The sequence below is a fragment of the Rhinopithecus bieti genome, unplaced genomic scaffold (assembly GCF_001698545.2).
Source record: "Rhinopithecus bieti isolate Rb0 unplaced genomic scaffold, ASM169854v2 scaffold_2572, whole genome shotgun sequence".
Classification (NCBI taxonomy): domain Eukaryota; kingdom Metazoa; phylum Chordata; class Mammalia; order Primates; family Cercopithecidae; genus Rhinopithecus; species Rhinopithecus bieti.
This window is the reverse complement of record NW_016804595.1, coordinates 3,085,657-3,106,237: the sequence shown is the minus strand read 5'-3', so window position 1 is coordinate 3,106,237 and position 20,581 is coordinate 3,085,657. Positions and strand designations below refer to the sequence as shown.

The 20,581-nt window shown below is 40.2% G+C and overlaps 1 protein-coding gene across 4 annotated transcripts in view; it reads right to left on the bottom strand.

The window, feature by feature from the left end:
- TEK (TEK receptor tyrosine kinase) overlaps positions 1-20,581 on the bottom strand; it is a 125,137-nt gene that overhangs the window by 71,115 nt on the left and 33,441 nt on the right. For all 4 annotated transcript variants that reach the window (XM_017869329.1, XM_017869331.1, XM_017869330.1 and 1 more), the window contains exon 2: positions 3,371-3,682. In XM_017869329.1, coding sequence (XP_017724818.1) covers positions 3,371-3,682 — 312 coding nt within the window. The remainder of the gene's footprint in view (positions 1-3,370; positions 3,683-20,581) is intronic.

The following is a 20,581-nucleotide window of genomic DNA, read 5'->3' as shown; positions in this document are numbered from 1 at the left end:
TCCCACCGTTTACAAGCTGCTATTATTCTTACTACTATGTACCTTATTCTGCAGCAATGTATTGCGTAACCTAAGCTTTTAAGGACACATTCACTGTGCAAATCAATGCTTCTTGTCTATACCAACTTATTTAAAACAAAACAATTTTGTAGGTATTATTATACCCATTTCACAGATGATGAATAATTGAGACCAATAGAAGTTAAATAACGTGCCAAAGGCCACACGGCTGGTGAGTGATGGAGAAAGAATTAAAACTCAGGTGAGTATAACTCTAAAAGCCATCTTCTCATTAGTGTTTCTCACTATCCAGGTCTGCCTTTGCCTCATTTAACTGAAATTAAGCCATCCTTTACCTGTGGTTACCTAGACTCTCAGTTTGGGGGGATCATTACAGTGGGTTTTTAACTCGCAACATTTCTGGTCCAGTTTGCTTTACATGTTCTTATTTATACATTGTCAAGGATGACCTCTGGACAGTGCAGCGAGGACACAGTGGCACTTCACATTTTGTTCCCACGAAATGACTGGGGCATAATCTCAGATCATCTTCCTTTAGAATGTGGAAACATCAGCAGAAGAACATTAGTCTGTATACAAGTCAAATCCAAAATGACACACGTGAAAAATAATAGAGCTGACTTTCAGCCATGATAGCTTTGGCACACCTCACATCCCTTTGTTCAACCTCTCTTCCCTCAACGGAGAGCTGCATTCCTGGGAATTTCTGTTGCGCACTTTTCCCACTTGCCCTGCTGTCATTTAAAGGTGAACATTCTAGTTTTGCTAAGAAAACCCTTTCCTTCATTTGTAATGAATAGCAATTTTATTACTTTTGACCTTAAAATGAGTTTCCTGCCTTCAAATCTTTTCATTACTACCATTAGCAAATTCAAAGAAACATTTTCAGGTGGACCCTAATTAGAGGCTAACTCTAAACCCCTGCTGCTCAAAGTGTGGTCCATGGTTGAGCAGATTCTCATCACCTGGGACATGTAGAAATGCAGAATCCCAGGACTCTCCCAAACAACCTATTAAATCAGATTCTGCATGTTTACAAGACCCACAGGTGATCTGTAAGCGTGTTCAACTTTAAAAAGCATTGATCCAAAAAAATATACAGACTACAGATGGTTAGATTATAAAAGAAACAGTCAATCAGCAATGTGCAGAGGTGTGTTACTTAACTGGATCAGCTTTCTAAAAGTAAGGCCTGGTGCAGTGGCTCACACCTGTAATCCCAGCACTTTGAGAGGCCAAGGTGGGAGGATAGCTTGAAGCTGGTAGTTCAAGACCAGCCTGGGCAGCAAAGAGGACCCTGTAGCTACAAAACTGTTTTTTAATTAGCCAGGCATGGTGGTGCATGGCTGTGGTCCCGGCTACTTAGGAAGCTGAGGTGGGAGGATAGTATGAGCCCAGGAGGTCAAGGCTGCAGTAAAGTATGACTGTGCCACTGCACTCCAGCCTGGGCAACAGCAAGACCCTGTCTTAAAACAAACCAACCAACCAAGCCTAAACAGCTCACAATGTGATTATTTCATGTAATGACAAGTCCTCGGTCCACAGCTCCTGTGGTTGTGATGATATTAATTTGTAAAAGACTCCTTCATTTTAGGAATCAGCAGCCCAGACAAAGTGGCTGATAGGGGAGAGGCTAGATCATTCCAGGCAGAACAAAGGGAGGTCACCTCAGCTGGAATTCTGTACCTTCCTCCCAGCAGACAGCATCAAGAGCACCAGAAGTCTACCTGCCTGTCCAGGCCTGGAACCTTAGAATACAATTATTAAATAATGTTTGCAACACCATCTCCTTCAACTGCCATCACATAGGTGGACTGGTCTAAAGATTTAGCTTAAGGCCCAGTTTTATTTTGAGAGAAAGACTTCATCACATCATTGCCTTGTGGGGTAGTAGAAAGCCTTAATAATCCTCCCTTAGAGGAGGCTTTCAAAATCCTCCTGCAAAATTCTGGTGTTTTCTGAGCTAGACCTGGGTACTCGACTGCTAAAATTAAATCATGTTCCTTTTCCAAGAATGGCAGCCTGCAAAGAGGACCCTAATTCTTCATTCCTCCCCACATCCCTGACTCTTCGTCATTTCAACTTGTAGTGCCCTCTCACTCTGACACTAGGCTCAGCTACTTAACTGGCTTAGGTCGATACAATGAAGCAGAAGTGATAGTGTACAATTCTGAGCCTAGGTTGCAAGGAGTCTCATGTCTACATCTCACGTACATGAGATGAGACTCCTTGCAACCTCGGCTGAGAATCGTACACTATGACCTTATATGACCTTAGCCTGCTATAGTTTAAGGAACTGAGCAAAGTTGCCCCAGCCAAGGCCAGCCTACTAAGCCTATAGCCAGGCAACACTATATATGTAAGGAATCCCAGCCAAGGTCAATACATCCATCTAATTAACTGTGTTAATTAGTTGTGTAGCTGACTTAGACTCACAAACTATAATGCTCATTATTGTATGCCACTGTGGTTTGTGGTTATGTTACACCACATTATTGTGGCAATAGAAAATTGGTACACTGGCCGGGCACAGTGGCTCACACCTGTAATCCCAGCACTTTGGGAGGCCACGGCGGGCACATCACGAGGTCAATAGATCAAGATCATCCTGACCAACATGGTGAAACCCGTCTCTACTAAAAATACAAAAAATTAGCTGGGCATGGTGGTGCACACCTGTAGTCCCAGCTACCTGGGAGGCTGAGGCAGGAGAATCACTTGAACCCAGGAGGCGAAGGTTGCAGTGAGCTGAAATCATGCCACTGCACTCTAGCCCAGTGACAGAGTGAGACTCTGTCTCAAAAAAAAAAAAAAAAGGAAAAAAGAAAATTGATATACCAAGTAACCAATTAAATTGAGTTACTGATGTATATTCCCCTTCTAAAATTCTTATTTATATTTAATCTTCTCCTGAAAATATTAACTTCCATTAAGGGTATTTAGGGACAAGCAAAGCAATGTATCACATGAAAAATCAAGTAAGAAAGCTCAAAATAGTCAGTAGTTTGGCAATGAACACTTGTTTTCATTGCTATAATTTTCATATTAGATACATGTAACAGAGTCATATATCCGTAAGTACCATGATGCCCTTAGTAGAACATATGAAATATTTCATTTGATCTCACAATGTAGGCACAATATATAGTTAAGGGGTTGGACTGCGTAGTTTCCTTTATCTCTAACATTCCATGTACCAGATACAGCGATGCATGGAAAGAGGCAGGCAAGATCGTCAAGCTCTACACTCAGGTAGCACATGCCCTGCCCCTGAGGGAGCAGCTACCAAACAAAAGGAATGTGTGTGCCTCAGTGGGCCTCACCTGCCCAAAACTTAGGGGCATGTTACCTTGTTGACGCATCTTCATGGTTCGTATCCTTATTGCCTCTCCTCGAACTCGCCCTTCACAGAAGTAAGCACCATTGATCTTACTAGCCTTTTCTCTCTTCCAAACAACTTTTTTAGCCCATTCTCTGGTCACATCTTGAGTAACTTCCAGTGGATCCTGGTGCTGGTTCATTAAGGCTTCAAAGTCCCTTCCTATGGTGATGGGCTCATGGGGGTGCCACCCAGAGGCAATGCAGGTAAGAGATGTTTCGGCATCAGAAACAAGAGGTAGGGAATTGATCAAGATCAAGTCCATGGCACCTTCCACAGTTCCTAAAAGGAAAGAGAGAGAATAATGTATGACTAAGGCTATTAACACGACCCCATAGGGTAAACTGGTGCTCACAAAGCCTTGTCTTAAAAAAGTTGTGTGAGTATTCTTTCTACAATGCTATTCTGACCATGTGTGTGTGCCTATCTTCCACTGGACAAAATCCAAAACTCTTTACCAAGGCATCAAGACCCTTCATCAGTTAAATCCTGCTAACGTCCCCAGCCCCACTGCATACCCTAGTTGCAATGGACTACCCATTATTCCCCCAATAAGCCATGCACTAGACATAGTTGGGTATTCAGGAAATGTATGTTGTATTAAGAAGAATTAATAATAATGATATTATAATCATTATTCATTATATTTAATTATTAGTTATTATTTGATGCTAATGTGATACTGTCACAATAATAAAGTATTCTAAAGAAATATATCAACTACATAAACTTATGCCTTATAGATTCTCATTTTGAAAGAATTGCTCAATTCCACATTAAATACCTCAAGATAAATGACAGACGGTGACTAAGTGAAGTCTGCATTTCCCTCATTTACTCCATCAGGATGGGCCTCATTTACTCCATCAGGACTCTTGTAAAGATTAAATAAGATAAAATACACAACTTGCCAACCACTCTGTCTGTTATATATTGCATACTCGGTGATTATTATTTCATTTCTCTTTATACTGTTTCCTGAACACTTAGTCCCAAACCTTACCCTCTCCCCAAATGTAAAAATAAAACCTTGCCCAAACTTTATTTTATGAATTTGTTCTGTAAATGAGGAAGTATACTTTTAAAAAGAAAATCCTCTCATGTTATTTTCTCACATTTCTCTTTCTCTCTCTCTCCCCTCCCCCCCACTCCCATCACTTTTTTTATTTCTAAAGGTTCTAACATGAGCAGATAGAGTCTGTGCCTATTCTCTCCTCTTCAAATGTGGAAATATCCGGGATGGAAAATGTTCTCTAGCTCCAGTGATGGTTGGCTCTCAAGTCTGCATAAAACAATCAGGAGACTAGAAAGAGCAACTGAGTGATGAGGGCCCAACTAGAGTCTCAGAGACCTTTGTGTAGAAGTGATTCAAATAAGCTACATGTTATCTTATTGAATATCCATTAAATTCAGCAACTCTGTGAGGTATGCACCATTATCTCAATTTTAAATATGAAGAGATGAAGGCTCAAAAGATTGAGCAGCTAGTTTGATTTTCCACAGCTATTGAAGGCAGAGCTGGGATTCAAATGCTCACTGGTCTTTCAGTCCTTGGATACCTCAAAGCCGTTTACTACCTCAAAGCCGTTGCTGTTCCTTCTGCTTGGAATGCTTTTCTCCACTCTTGGCATAGCCACCTTCTGCTTGTCCTTGGGGTCTCAGCTTAAGTGCCACTTTGTCATAGAAGACTTCTCTACCTGCCTTATCTGTAATACCTATACACTCTCATCCCATTGTCCTCTAATTTGGCCTCCTGGTTTATTCATAATGATTACCATAATTTGTGAATATTTTATTTACTTTCTCTCTAAATGGTAAACTCCAAATGTTCTGTATATGAACAGGAATTTAGGAATTGGTTTACATGGAATATTCTCCCTAATCTCAACATATAGAGGACTTAAGTGTTTGTTGGATGAGTGGATGGATGGATGGATGGACAAATTTTATTTCAGATCTGCTTGATTCAAGTCCATCCATTTACTTGGCTTCCAATTCTAGAATAAGGTTAAAAATGAAAGTGCGGGCTGGTTGCAGTGGCTCACGCCTGTAATCCCAGCACTTTGGGAGGCCAAGACAAGCAGATCACCTGAGGTCAGGAGTTTGAGACCAGCCTGGTCAACATGGTGAAATCTTGTCTCTAATAAAAATACAAAAATTAGCTGGGTGTGGTGGTGGGTGCCTGTAATCCCAGCTACTCAGGAGGCTGAGATGGGAGAATCGCTTGAACCCAGAGGCAGAGGTTCCAGTGCTGCACTCCAGCCAGGGCAACAGAGAGCAAAATTCTGTCTCAAAAAAACAACAACAAAAAAAAAACAAAGTACTCCCCCGAGTCTGAACTGACCTCCTTGCCCATATTTAACTGTTTTGACAGCTACTGAGTTTATAGGGGAAAAAACATTACAATTTTTGCAAAATGCCAAAGAAAAGTGTTCAATGACTGCTGAGCGGTTTAGGTTATTGTTCATTTACCAGAATTTTTGAGCACCTACTTATGTCAAGCATTGTACCTGATATAAAGTCCTCATACAATTTGTTTTTGCCAGTGTTTACTGTATTCAGTGATGTTTTGAGGATAATCTTGGTACAAATTAAACCTTTATCTGAATGATTAGGAAGAAAAATTTCAAAGTCAAGTCTTCATGTAAGCAGGAGTTACAGCTGCATTTTATTGTAATATTAACTCATTACATGGGATTGAGGAAGAAAATCTCCACTAGAATGAGTTCCCAAGCCTGGCCTTGAAGCATCCATTTTATTTCTAGCCTCATTGGTAACTTTTAAGATCTCAGGACAGAGAATACAGGTTAATAAAAATATTGAAAGAGAGGATGAGCTACAAAACCTAGCAGTGGAATTACAGCCTCCAAAAATAACACCAGCACGCACCTCCCCTTCCTCGTACGTACCCAGGCCTGACTCTGAGTGAACACCACCTCATCTCGTACACTCACACATTCCAGGCATGTTCCAGAAAGGGTCATCAAGAGGAAGGAAACACTGTAATTCTTTCAACTCCAGTTCAATCCAGCCCCATTTCTAGGGCCAGTCGAGAGTCTTGCCAAAACCACAGGATCTGCTCGGAACTCACAGCACTGGCAGTGGCCAGGGTTTATTTAATAGCTTTAGGAAATAATAGAAAATGCAGTTGATTGGAAAAGACAACCACACTATGTGTAAACTGTTTCTAGGTATGGTTCTAGTTTCTTTTTCCTCTTGCTCCTTTCAGAGATCTCCCTTTACTTTCCGTGACAGAAAAGGAAATTGTGGCCTCTGGGAGTCTGGACTTGACTATACTTCGCTTCCCTTGTTCAGCGTGCTGGTTAACAAAGCCCTCTTCCACCAGCCAGCGCTCTGTCCTTTGTAACACCATTTACAGTATCAGAAGGCTCTTCTATGTGAGCTTTGGGTATAAGAAGACATACCTAACAGCTTCCTAGGATGGATCTTGAAAATCGCCTGCTTAGTTTTCTTAAAACAAGAATCTATAGCTGTATTTGCTAGTATCTGCCTAAAGAATTTCTAGAAGGTGACACATAAAAATAAGAACAATGATGACCTTTTGGGGGCAACTACGTAGTTGGGGCACAATGGTAAAAGGAAGACTTTTCACTATACGTTTGTGTGTACTGGCTTTTGAACAATGTGGCTATTATTCGCACATAAAAATTAAATGTAAACAAAATGTCATGGCCCATTCCTTAAAAAGGGGCAGCTGGAGGCTGGGCATGGTGGCTCATGCCTGTAATCCCAGCACTTTCGGAGGCCGAGGCAGGAGGATCACCTGAGGTCAGGGAGGGATAGCATTAGGAGAAATACCTAATGTAGATGATGGGTTGATGGGTGCAGCAAACCACCATGGCACGTGTATACCTATGTAACAAACCCGCACTCTCTGCACATGTATCCCAGAACTTAAAGTATAATAAAAATAAATAAATAAATAAATAAATAAATAAATAAATAAAAGAAAGAAAGAGAGAAAAAGGGGCAGCTGGAAAAGAATCAAGAGCCATGGACATATATGTCCCTTTATGTCTCATCCTTCATCCCTATACCCACTCCAGATCTCAAATTACATCCAAATAATGCATTTTTCTCTTTCTCTCTTCTTTAATAATAGGAAATGTGATGTTATCTCACAATGCTGAAAAATAAAGGAGTTAAAACTTAATGCTGAAAAAAAAAAGTAGGCAAACTTAGCCTTTCAGAAAGAATAGAGCAGAGGCTCGACGACAATGAGTACAACTGTGATCAGTGGCTTCTTGAAAGAGTTCTGCTGCGGACACCATGAAAGGCATGGCTGGAACTGCATATCTGGTGCCACTCAAGAAATTTTCCATTAGGGACATTTCTTGAGAATCATTGTCAGACAGATCCTATCTGGGCTCATGCCAATATCAATCTCTCTGCTTAATACCCTTTCTTACATTACAGCACTGTCCTCTCCAAATCATGCTGGGGACGGATAGTGAGTTGTTTCATCACAACCATATCTAAAGGGCTCTGATCAAATTCATTCATAGTTTAATTCATATTTCTATCATGAAGGCTAATAACTTGCTAAAACAAGATGCATATTTAATATCACACATCTTATATGTTTTAGAGATTAATGCTATTTTTCCTTAACAAAAATCTCTCAAACACTTTTTCTTTTTTTGAGACGGAGTCTCGCCCTGTCGCCCAGGTTGGCATACAATGGCGCGATCTCGGCTCACTGCAACCTATGCCTCCTGGGTTCAAACGAATCTCCTGCCTTAGCCTCTCGAGTAGCTGGGATTACAAGTGCCCGCCACCATGCCCAGCTAATTTTTTTTGTATTTTTAGTAGAGGTGGGGTTTCACCATGTTGGCCAGGCTGATCTCGAACTCCTGACCTCGTGATCCGCCTGCCTCGGCCTCCCAAAGTGCTGGGATTACAGATGTGAGCCACCACACCCAGCCTCAAACACTTTTTCAATGTTTGCATAAAAGTGTGTCCTTGTTTATAAGGAAATACTTAGCATTGTGGCATGACGTCTGCCAAGTTAATAACCAGGCATCACAATTGAAGCATAACAATGTTCTAAAATGTTTTGCTCACTGTATTTTCTGTGTGCTATATTGAACAGTATCTAATCTTTCTTAGTAGCGTCTTCTCACTAAATCTTATTATGGTGAACTCAATGTTGTTTAACTCTAGTTTTTATATTTACATTTTCTTGTATTCAATATTGCTATGAATAATGGGCCATTAACTAAGACATGGGAATATTTTTACTTAAAAATAGTTACAGAAATGATTGTGGGCCTGAATCAACACCCATATAATAGAATTTAATTACATTAGAAATTAGAGACAGAGCCATGTTAAACTGTGTTTAAAGGAACTATAATTTCTCATTTTCTAAGAAGGTGCTCCAGAAGTTTCTGAGAGTGGGAGAGGTGAAATCAATAGAATGGACTCCAGACCCACACCCTCACCCACTCCCAGTGAGCTGTTCAACTTTTTTATTTTTTGGGGGGCTTCATATAAGATTTTATTTGAAAGAAAAAAAAATTCTTAATTAAAAACATAAAACCTCAAAGGTCATGAATTTTCATTTTTTCACAGAGGAAGGGGATGAAAGGTTAAACATATCAATGAAAATACACTCCACTGCAGCACAACAGTTAGATTTTTTTTCCCCACATTGCAGTTCAGATACAGCTGCAGATAATGAAGTTCTGATTTACCCAGCTCCCTGATCTTCGAAGTGTTCACAAGCTAGGAGAAAATTTTAGGCAGGTTAAATTATTGCACCGCAGGCTTACTCCCTTGTGCTTCTTATTACCTCAGAATTGTAGTATTGAGTGGAATTCTGCTACTGTGTGTTTGGAATAATGCATCACATCTTCAGAACAACTAACTGTATGGTTTCTTGGAAATTTGGTGTTAGCTATGTTTAAAATTTTTCAAAGGTGTTCATGGTCATTTCATCTTTGTAACAGAAGTAGATATCTTAAAGTTCTAAATAGTTGAAATACCAATCAGCACTTCCTTGGCCAAAGGCATTTCAGGAATCAGAGAATTGGCAATGAACTGAAAAGGTCTGAGTCAAAAGCATTTCTGGAATTAAGGCCGTGGCAATGAGCCGAAGAAGCAAAGACAACTCCCAAACTATCCAGGATATTTGGCGAAATTGTTTGGATTTTAGTTTAGGTTTATTTGTTTTTTGTTTTGCTGTCCTGAAAAGAAAATTCTCTTCAGTTCAAAAAACACTCATTAAATTGTTTATATGTCCATTCATTCATTTACCAAGCAGGCTGATTGCATGCTCCCCCTGTGCCAAGTACTACACTTGGCGCTGGAGACATAGCAATGAATAAACAACCTTCTCGTAGCTTATAGGCAAATGTGGGAGACAAACATGGAAAATGAATCACATAAACACATAAATACAGATAGGTACTGAGAGAATTACAAGATGCTTATGAGACACCATAATGGTAAACTTCATCAGATTTGACTGTTTTGGAGGAGGGTTTGTGAACTTTTGGCCTAAAGAAAAGTTGGGATTAGCCAGGCAAAGCAAGAGAGAGCCAGGCAAAGCAAGATCAGAAAAATCTTCCCCAAAATGGTAATTACTGAGCAGTAGTTACTCATTTTTCAAAGATGAGTTGTTAGTAGGACTTACTTCTAGAATGTTCTTTCAGTATTTTAAAGTTGCTACTAATTTCTTTTTGTTGGGCCCTAAGAACTACCAGCACTATTCCTCTGTGTCAACCCTACGTTAAAGTATTTTCAGTATCTTTTCAGCATTCTCGTCTCCCCTGAAGAAATCCAGTTCCCAGGCATGTTTCCAATACTTTAATCCTTTTTTATTCTCCATCATCCTTTTGTGTATGTGGTAAGTCTCTGAGCAATAATTTCTTCCTCCAGATTCCTTCCAAGAAGATATTGGGCAGCTAACAAGAAGATACCAAAATGCACAAGACTGGAAATCACTATAGGAAGTTGCTAACTTTTTATTGCATAGCTGGGAGTTCAGAGTTATCCAGGGGCATCCTGGATGTGACTGGGCTGTGACTCTCTAACAACAAACTCCTGTTCTCACCCAGGAGTTGTACCATGCCAGTTTCCCCAAAGGCCATGCCCGTTTCCCAACCCTGCTTTCCAGCCAAATGGGACCCTTTGTCTGTCTGCTGGAGGGAATGGCATCCTCTCCCCACCTTCAAATGCCGGAAAGTTTCCATCTAGGCCAAATAACACATGTGTTGTTAGAATGAGGATCAGTCAGCTGGCAGGAAACTTTTTATTTCCAGGGAATAGACGGAGTATCCACACAATGAGACTTTATTGAACATTCATTTATATGCAAACTCCATTCCGTGAGGCAGTGGGGGTGCAGGAAGCATGGTTCCATCAAATCAAGAATTGTTTACACCGGAAGAGGTTTTTACAGATTGCTTAGTGCAAGCCTCACACTTTATTTTTTTGAGACAGTGTCTTGCTCTGTCACCCAGGCTGCAGTGCAGTGGCGCAGTCACTGCTCACTACAGCCTCGAACTCATGGGCTCAAGTTATCCTCCCACCTCAGCCTCCTGAATAGCCAGGACTACAGGCATGCAACACCCCTGCCCCCAGCTAATCTTTAAATTTTTTGTAGACATGGGGTCTCACTGTGTTGCCTAGACTGGTCTCAAACCTCTGAGCTCAAGTGAAGCTCCTGCCTTGGCCTCCCAAAATTCTGGGATTACAGGCATAAGCCAACATGCCTGGCCAAGCCTTACACTTTATAACAGGCAATCTGAGGCCTATAGAAAAGAGATGTGTTGGTGATTGCACAAAGGGAGGTGGTAGAGCCAGCCCTCAAGTGCTGATTTTTCTCCAGCGCCCTTTCTGTCACCCCAGAGTAGCAGTGTTAACAGCCAAGTCCTTAGTGTAAGGGAATTTGGAATGTATACACATCTGGCAGAAGGGCACCTGGAGAATCCTGGAGTTTGGTAGAAATTGGAAGAAGAGAAAAAAAGACTTTGAGGAGAGGTGGTTAAAAAGCTAGAACAGGTATAGGACAGAGAAACTGAGACTATCTAGAGAGGAGTTTTGGCCACCTTACAGATTCCCCTAAGCCTGGCAGTGCTGCTTCATAATCTTCCCTATTCACTTTGTCTCAAGAGTGGGATGCTCTCTAAATGCACCATGTTTATCAGCACCAGGATACCTGGTATGGGAGAAATGCATCTTTGGAACCAGGCCACATTTTTCTGGGCTCTTCTCCTGATTCAATTACCTGCCAAGATCCCATCTACCCTTATGCTGCTCAAAGACGTGCATACCCACACCCACAACCAAGCATATCTATCTTCCAAGACAGCACTGCACAAAACTCTGTCTCCTCCGTGCCCTGTTCTTCTGCTCCCAACAGAGAAGGCAATTTGGCTGACTTGCCTGCACAAAGAGGAGAATCAGCAAGAATCGCTCAAAGTGACAAATCACTGAGAACTACTGGAGGAGCAAACCAAAGAAATGAGTGTATAATGGAAGAAATTCAGGATTATATTTGTTTGCTAAGAGGAAACTGACAAAAGAAGTCACCTAGCCTTCCTAGTAGGCCTGAGATTATACCATATAGAAAAGGACGCTGACAATTTTTATTATATAATACATAATAAAAACAATGCTAAGTGCTTTACAAACATTGTCCACTTGAATTCTCACACTATTGAAGGAAAGCATTTACACTCAATTTTATAGGTTAAAAAACCCTGAAATTCAGGAATGTTTAAGGATATGCCCAAGGTCACATAAGTAGAAAGATAGAATTTGAACCTATGTCTCACTGATAATAAGTTCCATTGCTACCTACCGCGCTTTAGTCTACACACCATCTAAAAGTCAAATTTGCCCCTCGCTGTATCTCTAACAATAAGTACAATGCCTGGTTCATAATAGGTATTCCATAAATATTGATGAATGAATAAATAAATAAATGAGTGAGTTAGACTGGCCTTCAGTGAATGAATTCATTCAATAAAAATTGACTTAATTATTACTATGGGCTGGGCTCTGTGCTGCTTTCTGTGGGTCAAGAAAATAATAAAAAAAAAAAAAATACAGTTTCTGCCTTCAAAAAGTTTACATTCTGGCCATCCAATGTCATGAAGAAAAAACACTGACAGATTTGATCACAGAAAAGTCAAAACCTTCTATATAGCAAAAGATTACATAAATGAAGTTAAATGACCAAGTAGAAAAATACTGTTACATGTAAAACTTAAGGAGTTAATATGTATAACATATAAAGAAACTTCATAAGTCAATGAACCAATAGCAGTTCACAGAGAAGGAAACACAAATAGCCAATTGCAGTAGATTCAAGAAAAAAGTGGTCACAATATTTTGCATTTCACTCCATCAAGAAGTGGTGTCTCTTTTTTCATCTCTTGAATCTAGGCTTGGCCACGGGACTTCTTTTGATCAATGGAGCATTAGCCAATGTGGCATAAGCAGAGGCTTGAAAAGTGCTTGCCCACTGAGCTCTCCCACTGGGCTTGCACTCTCTTGCTGCTCTATGGAACCTTGAGGCCATTATGAGGAGAAGCCCAGACTAACCTGCTCAAGGATGAGAGACCAATCCAGCTTAAGCCAGAGTTTCCCAGATGACCTACAGAAGCATAAGTCATAATAAATGTTTGCTGTTTTACTGTTTTGGATGCCTTGTTACTCATCAAAAGCCAATACACTCGTAACATGTGAAAAGTTGAAAAGATGTTTAACCTGACCACAGATCTCAAAATACAGACTAAAAAGACATCTCATTATTTGCCTATCAAATTGTCAAAAATGGAGAGGGTCATAATATCTGGTGCTGGCTGTTAAATAGAAATATCTATATTGTTGATGGGCAGTGTAATTAGTAAAACATGTTTACAGGACGTGCTTGCAATATCTACAATAATTGAAAAGTTACATAAAAGCTAACCCTAATTCATCACTCATATATCAGGCACTACTCTAAATATGTCTCACATAATAACTCAATCCTCATAGCAATCTAGGGAGTAGGTACTATGACTGTTTCCATTTAACAGAAAAGGAGACTAAGACAAAAAGAGATTAAATACCTGGTGATTGTTACACAGCTAATTTGTAGCAGAGCTGAGACTGGAATTTAGGCGGACTGGTTCCACTCCATTCTTTCAACAATTAAACTATATTATACCATCTCACATAAAAAATGTCTAACAATCCAATAAAGTTGTTCTTTTCAACAAGTAATATTGGAACAGTTGGACATCAATATGCCAAAAAAATGCCCTAACCTAAAACCACCCATGTATACAAAATTCACTAAAATAAATCATGTAAAACATTAAAATACAAAACTTTTGGTATATAGAAGAAAATCTTCATGACACTGGAGTTAGAAAGTGATTGTTAGCTATGACACCAAAAATTAGCTGTCACAGACACCATGAATAAAAAAGAAATGGATACGCTGAATTTTATTAAAATTTAAAACTTTAGTCTATGGAAGACATTGTTAAGAAAATAAAAAGACAAACTACAAACTGGGAGAAAATATTTGCAAATCACATATCTGGCAAATAACTTGCCTCAAGAATGCATAAAAAGCTCTCAAAACTCAACAGTAAGAAAACAACTCAATTTTCTTAAATGAGCAAAAGATTTGAGACACTTCACCAGAGAAAATATATGGAAGGCAAATAAGAACATGTTTAATATCATTAACCATATGGAAATGCTAAGTGAAACCACAGTGAGGTGCTGCTACAAACCTATTAGAACAGATCAAAAAAAAAGAAAAGAAAAAAGAAAACCTGATAATACCCAGTGCTAGATAGAATGTATAGCAATAGTAATTCTCGTCTATTGATGGAAGTAATGTAAAATGGGTGGTATAGCCACTGTGGAAATTGGTTGAACAATTTCTTATAAAGTTAAACATACACTTACATATCACCCAACAATCCCACTTGTAGGCATTTACCCTTCAGAAATGAAAATGTATATTCATACAAAGAATGTTGGCCAGGCGCGGTGTTTCATGTCTGTAATCCCAGCACTTTGGGAGGCCGAGGTGGGTGGATCACGAGGTCAGGAGATCCAGACCTCCTGGCTAACATGGTGAAACTCCATCTCTACTAAAAATACAAAAAATTAGCTGGGCATGGTGGCGGGCACCTGCAGTCCCAGCTACTCGGGAGGCTGAGGCAGGAAAATGGCATGAATCCAGGAGGTGGAGCTTGCAGTGAGCCGGAGGTTGCAGTGAGCTGAGATTGCGCCACTGCACTCCAGCCTGGGTGACAAAGCAAGACTCCCTCCCCAGAAAAAAAAAAAAAAAGAATGTTTATAGCAGCTCTATTTATTCATAATCACCCCAAACTGGAAGCACCCAAATATCCTTCAGTGGATAAATGCATAAACAAGCTATAGTATATCCATGCTACTTAACAATGAAAAGAAAAAAACTATTGCTACTTGCAACAACATGGCATTATGCTGAGTGAAGAAGCTAAAATCATCCTCTACCTACTGTCCGACTGCATTTATATGACATTCTAAGAAAGGCAGGCCTGTAGGGATGAGACCAGATGAGTGGCTGCCAAGGATTAGGGCTGGGAGAAATTAGACTACAAAGGGGCAGCACAAAAAAGATTTTTGGGGTGATGGTACTATTCTGTATTCTGATCGCTGTTCTTAGTGGCAGATACGTGAGTGTATGTGTTAAAACTCATAGAGTTGTATACACACAAAAGCCCATTATACTGTAGATTAATTTTAACATTTATAATAAAAATGTATCTTTCATATTTACCAGGAAAAATATGCAAAGATATGGCAAGGATATTCATTGCAGCATATAGCCACAAATTATAAACAAAATAAAGTTCATCAACTTTAGAAGCATGTCTAAATAAATAATGGTACATACATATTATAGAGTATTATAAGTTTGCATGAGCCTTGAAATGTAAAGCAAAGAAAACAAGAACAGTATGGTGACATCTAAGCCTAGAAATCATACACCAACCTGTTAACAGTGATACCTGTTGCTGACCAAATTGGCAGGCACATGAGGGTTGAGGGAAGAAGCAGCATAGAAGATACTCACTTATTGTTTTGCATGCTTAGTTTTGTATTTCATTTCTTCTGTAATTTTAAAATAAAGATTTTTATTTATAGGAAGGCACACACAACTAATCTAGTGACACTGTTCTAATTAAATATTGACATGTTTGTCTCCTTCCTTAGTGAGCTTTCTGTCTTCAATGATCCAGCACCAAGCACTGTGTTCGACAGACTACATATTTTAAACATATGTGAGTTGAATTGGAACAATCCTAGCAGTAATTGAAAGTAATGCATCTTAAACCCAGGCAACTATTTCGTGAATTACTAATTGCCTGACATGGTTAACAGGACAGCAGGGTCATGAAGAACTTTGGTCTTGAAGTTCTTAGTTTCCTCATGTGTAAAACAGGGCAATAGCTTCTAAATCATTGATTTCTGTGTAAAAGACTATTTGTATTATCATGGCACACAGCCAGTTTGATCAAGTAAATCTGTGTGAAATTACAGTCTGTGTCAGCCTCAGAGGAAGACTGTTTTTAAAGTCGTCTCGGAGCTAAGACACCCTTAGAAGGAAGGACGGCTCATGGCTTTGTGTCCTGCTGTGTCCCTACCCTCCCTCACACTTCAAACCCACATGGGCAGGAAACAGGCCGATCGAGAGCTAAGGAAGAGTTCCTGTGTTTCCTTCAAGAGTGCTTTGATTCTTGCCCCCTTTTTTACAGGGCTGACCTTACCAGGAGACCAGTTCTCTGCACGTGCAAGCAATTCTGGAAAAGCAGTTTCACAACCAGCCTGGCAGTGTGGTGGCAGCCATGGGGAGATCAGGGGCTGTTTGGAGATGAGCATATGAAGTTGCTCCTTGGGCCTTTGCCAACTGAGTCTCAGGGAGACCACTCACTTAACCTAACCCAAAGAGCCCCATAGGTGTCTCTAAGCCCAAAAACCCCCTCTCACATTTTCTTCATCTTTAAAAGTATGTGCACAGTTGATACTCTCTTCCTGGCAACACTGTCTTGTGGAATTCTCTTTGTTCAACCTGACAATGAAATATACTCTCCCAATATTGTGCTCAAAGAATTCTCTTTTCCCTTCCCTATATGTTGCTTCTCTTCCCTCTTGAACAGGACAGGAGCTCTATGTTCTGAAGCATAATTCTCCGGCTCACTAGAGGGGACATATTCTTAGCTCAGTGCTGCAAGAGGGCTCAGAGGCCCTCCAGCCTTGTACCATTTAGTTTAGGAACTGCTTTACTATAATTTTGGAATCGATTGTCTTCCAGGCCATATGTGAATTATTTCTGTGATTGTGTGCCACCTATTTGGGAAGTAGCTTGTCTGATCACACTCCCTCACCTCAATTTAAAAAAAATCCTGTGGGCTTCCAAACAACAGATACATTTGCCAGGTAGAATTATGTCTGTTTTTCCTCTATCAAACTGCAGGCCTAAATGTCTCAAGGGTCAGAGGCTTACGTGCATTCCTCAAGAGAGAGTTCTTGAGAAACTTTAGGTGTAAACGTATTAAGTGTAATCCCCATGGGCCCCTACCAGTCCCCATATTCATTCCAATGGCAGTAACATCATTCCAAACACATACGGAGCTCTTCTTTACGAATCATCCGTAGCGTCTTCGCATGAGCTACACTCTTTACATATTATCCTTTTCCTTTTTTTTTTGAGACAGAGTCTTGCTCTCTCTCCAGGCTGGAGTGCAGTGGCGTGATCTTGGCTCACGGCAAGCTCTGCCTCCCGGGCTCAAGCAATTCTCCTGCCTCAGCCTCCCAAGTAGCTGGGACTACAGACACGCACCACCATGCCCAGCTAATTTTTGTATTTTTAGTAGAGAGAGGTTTTCACCATGTTGGCCAGGATGGTCTCGATCTCTTGACCTCGTGATCTGCCTGCCTCAGCCTCCCAAAGTGCTGGGATTACAGGCATGAGGCACAGTGCCCAACCTCTTTTCCATTTTTTCATGAACTATACTCCCTGTCTGCATTGCCTTCCTACAACACTTCTCTTCTCTCCACATTCAACTGGCTAACTCCTGCTCAGCCTTCAAGACTTGGCTCATGCTTTTCTCTACCCTGGGAAACCTGCCAGATGCCACATGGAAGGGGTTATGTTTTACCGACTATATAAACTTGGTAGCCAGTAGGTATGGCAATATGATAGGCCACAATCCTATATACAGAGGCTGCCATGCATTTCGTCACACTAATGGCTTAGGAAAACAACTCCTCCTTTATCTTCCTATGTAAACAATGTAGATATATATATATGTTGTTCTGGAAGCAAGGAGACAGAGCCTATCTGTGCAGTCACTTGAGGAAAAGCCATACAAATCATGAAAGCCAGAGAGGCAACTTCATTAAATGTTCAAATCAGATATTCTGGTCACAGGCTGGGTCTATTCTTAAGTCACATTTAGTACACAAATTTAAACATCACAGTGTATGGGTCTCACTTGCTAAAACCAGGCTGTTTCTTGGCTATTGCTCTTCTCTTCATTCTGACAAGGTGTGCCCCTCTCTGACTGCTCTCCTCCCTTCTCCACTCAACCCTGGATCCATGATGGCTACCTATGTCCCACTGAGTTCAGGCAATGGAAAGTGCCAGCAGGACACACAAGGATGGAAGGACAGTGTGGTCAGGCTATTTATTTTCCCAGCTCCATCTCTGTTAAGCCATCTACAGAAGCCACAGTTCTGACCGACAACCCTCTCCTGCCAAAGCTCTCTCTAGGTTCAATCACTGCTCCCTCCCCTGGTGCTTTTAGGTCTCCCTATACTCATTTCAAGCAACACTCACAAACAGATAACACCATGCTTCCTGTGGGTTGATAAAGAAATAAAAGCCCAGCTTTGTACAAGCTCCCCCAATCTTGAAGCACTCTCTTTGGGTACCTCCCTAGAGTGGCTATTTCTTTAAAGAGCAGTGTGCAAATCACTACTATCAAGTGTTTGCTAGTTATGTTTACAATAGCAGTGTTTCAATGACACATAAAGAGTTACAAAAATCATTAACAATAGCTATAACTTACTAAGTAGCTACCACAGTCTAGTTACTTTACATGCATTGTTTTTAATGAGTTCTCATAACCACCATATGAAATAGACATTTTACCTCCATACCACGGATGAGGAAACTGGCTTAGACAAAATAAGCAACAGTAATGACTAAAGGAGATCTCAAATGTAAAACATCCGGAACTGTGTTAGAATTCATAACTCTTCCTTTTTCCTAACAAAGTTGGGCACAGTAGCTTCTCCATATGCATTGTTTGACTGGGAACCCCTTTGCCTTAGTACTTTGATCATCTCAGTGGAAACACAAGTACTCTCTGGACCACATGTAAGACTATGAATCTAAAATAGCAGATTTCTCTTGGATCTCATTTCCCATTCACCCTCCTTGCCAAAACTCAGCAAGTGGCTATGGCCTTAGCCCAGAAATTATGGCCTGACCAGTGCTACGGAAGTCCCCATTTCCGTTTTCACAGTGATCTCACCAACTTTCAGGACTTTGCTTAGCACCTGTTCCAAATCTAGGTCTCTAATTCTGTCTTCCCAACAATAAATGCATGTTATGAAAGTGTCTGCTGGACACCTAGATAGGTATCTCAAATGCAGCATGTCCAGTAAGAACTTAGCATCTTCTCTCCTCTCAACCTTCACTCTTTCTCTCATTGGAGCTTAAAGATTCACCTTCACAAGTACAGATGCTTAAAAACTCCAAGTTATTGTCAACAACTCTGTCACTGCTAATATCCAGTCCATTGTCTGTCCATTTTAGCTCTGTATTGTCCCTCACATTCCTTTTCATAGCCTCATCATCTCACTTAAACTACTCCAGACTTTTACCTTTGGTCTTCTTAGCCCCCAACTCCCTGAAAGCTTTTCTTTCCTGGACATTGCTGACATTATTTCTCCTGCCAAGGATGCCCTTCTCTACACATATTTATCTGCTGAAGTCCAATCTCTTCCAAGATGCAGCTGAAATCTCAATGGTAATAGGGATTTATGTTCTGTTACTTCGCACAATTCAAAAAAATAAAGTTTAAATGTGCAGACTGTTATAACTAAAAATCCAAACCCATTACACCTGTTTCTTCTTTAATTAAAGAAAACAAAGGATTTTAAAACACACCAATGTTAGGTCATACTTAATTAACAGCATCATTTAATGGAAGCATATCCTTTTAATTCTGAAGTCTGGACCTCAGATTTAAAATGTCATTTGACTAGCACCCTTGTCAGTCTCTTCCAACTTCCCAATAAAAATGATAAAATATTTTTAAAAATTGTAACTACAGTGCTAACCAAGTAGTCAATAGACTTATTGTCACATCTAGTAACCATGAAGGCCAATGGAATTAGACTGCAAAATGTATTTTCAACATTAAAGTATATTTTAAGTCAAAGTTCCTCTTGAAAACATCTACAGAAAAAAGTAACATAGATCTCAAATTTCATAGTAAATTAGCAAAGACTTGGAACAGAAAAGGAAGGATGAAAGTTACAGTATGCAGAGTTCCTCATTGACACATGAGTGTTCAAAATATGCTTTCACTATTTAATATTAGAAATACAGAAGTATAGGTTAAATAGCACTTTTGAAAAACTTGAAGGTGGCCATTCATAAAATAAAAAACAGGACGTATACATCAAAATGACTAGGGAAGATAAATGTAAACAAAATATAAGCCAAATAAGCAAAAGAAAGAAAACAAAACCAAAAGGAAAACAGGAAAGTGTAAAAAAAAAAAAAAAAAGTATAAAACAATATGTCAGAAGTTAAGATTGACTGTCATTTATCATTTAAAGGTAAATGCTTAAAATGACCTATAGAAAGACAAATACTCTTAGACTGCAGAAGAAAACTAAATCGCCAGGCACGGTGGCTCACGCCTGTAATCCCAGCACTTTGGGAGGCCGAGACGGGTGGATCACGAGGTCAGGAGATCGAGACCATCCTGGCTAACACGGTGAAACCCCGTTTCTACTAAAAATACAAAAATTAGTCGGGGAGTTGGCGGGTGCCTGTAGTCCCAGCTACTCCGGAGGCTGAGGCAGGAGAATGGCGTGAACCCGGGAGGCGGAGCTTGCAGTGAGCTGAGATCCGGC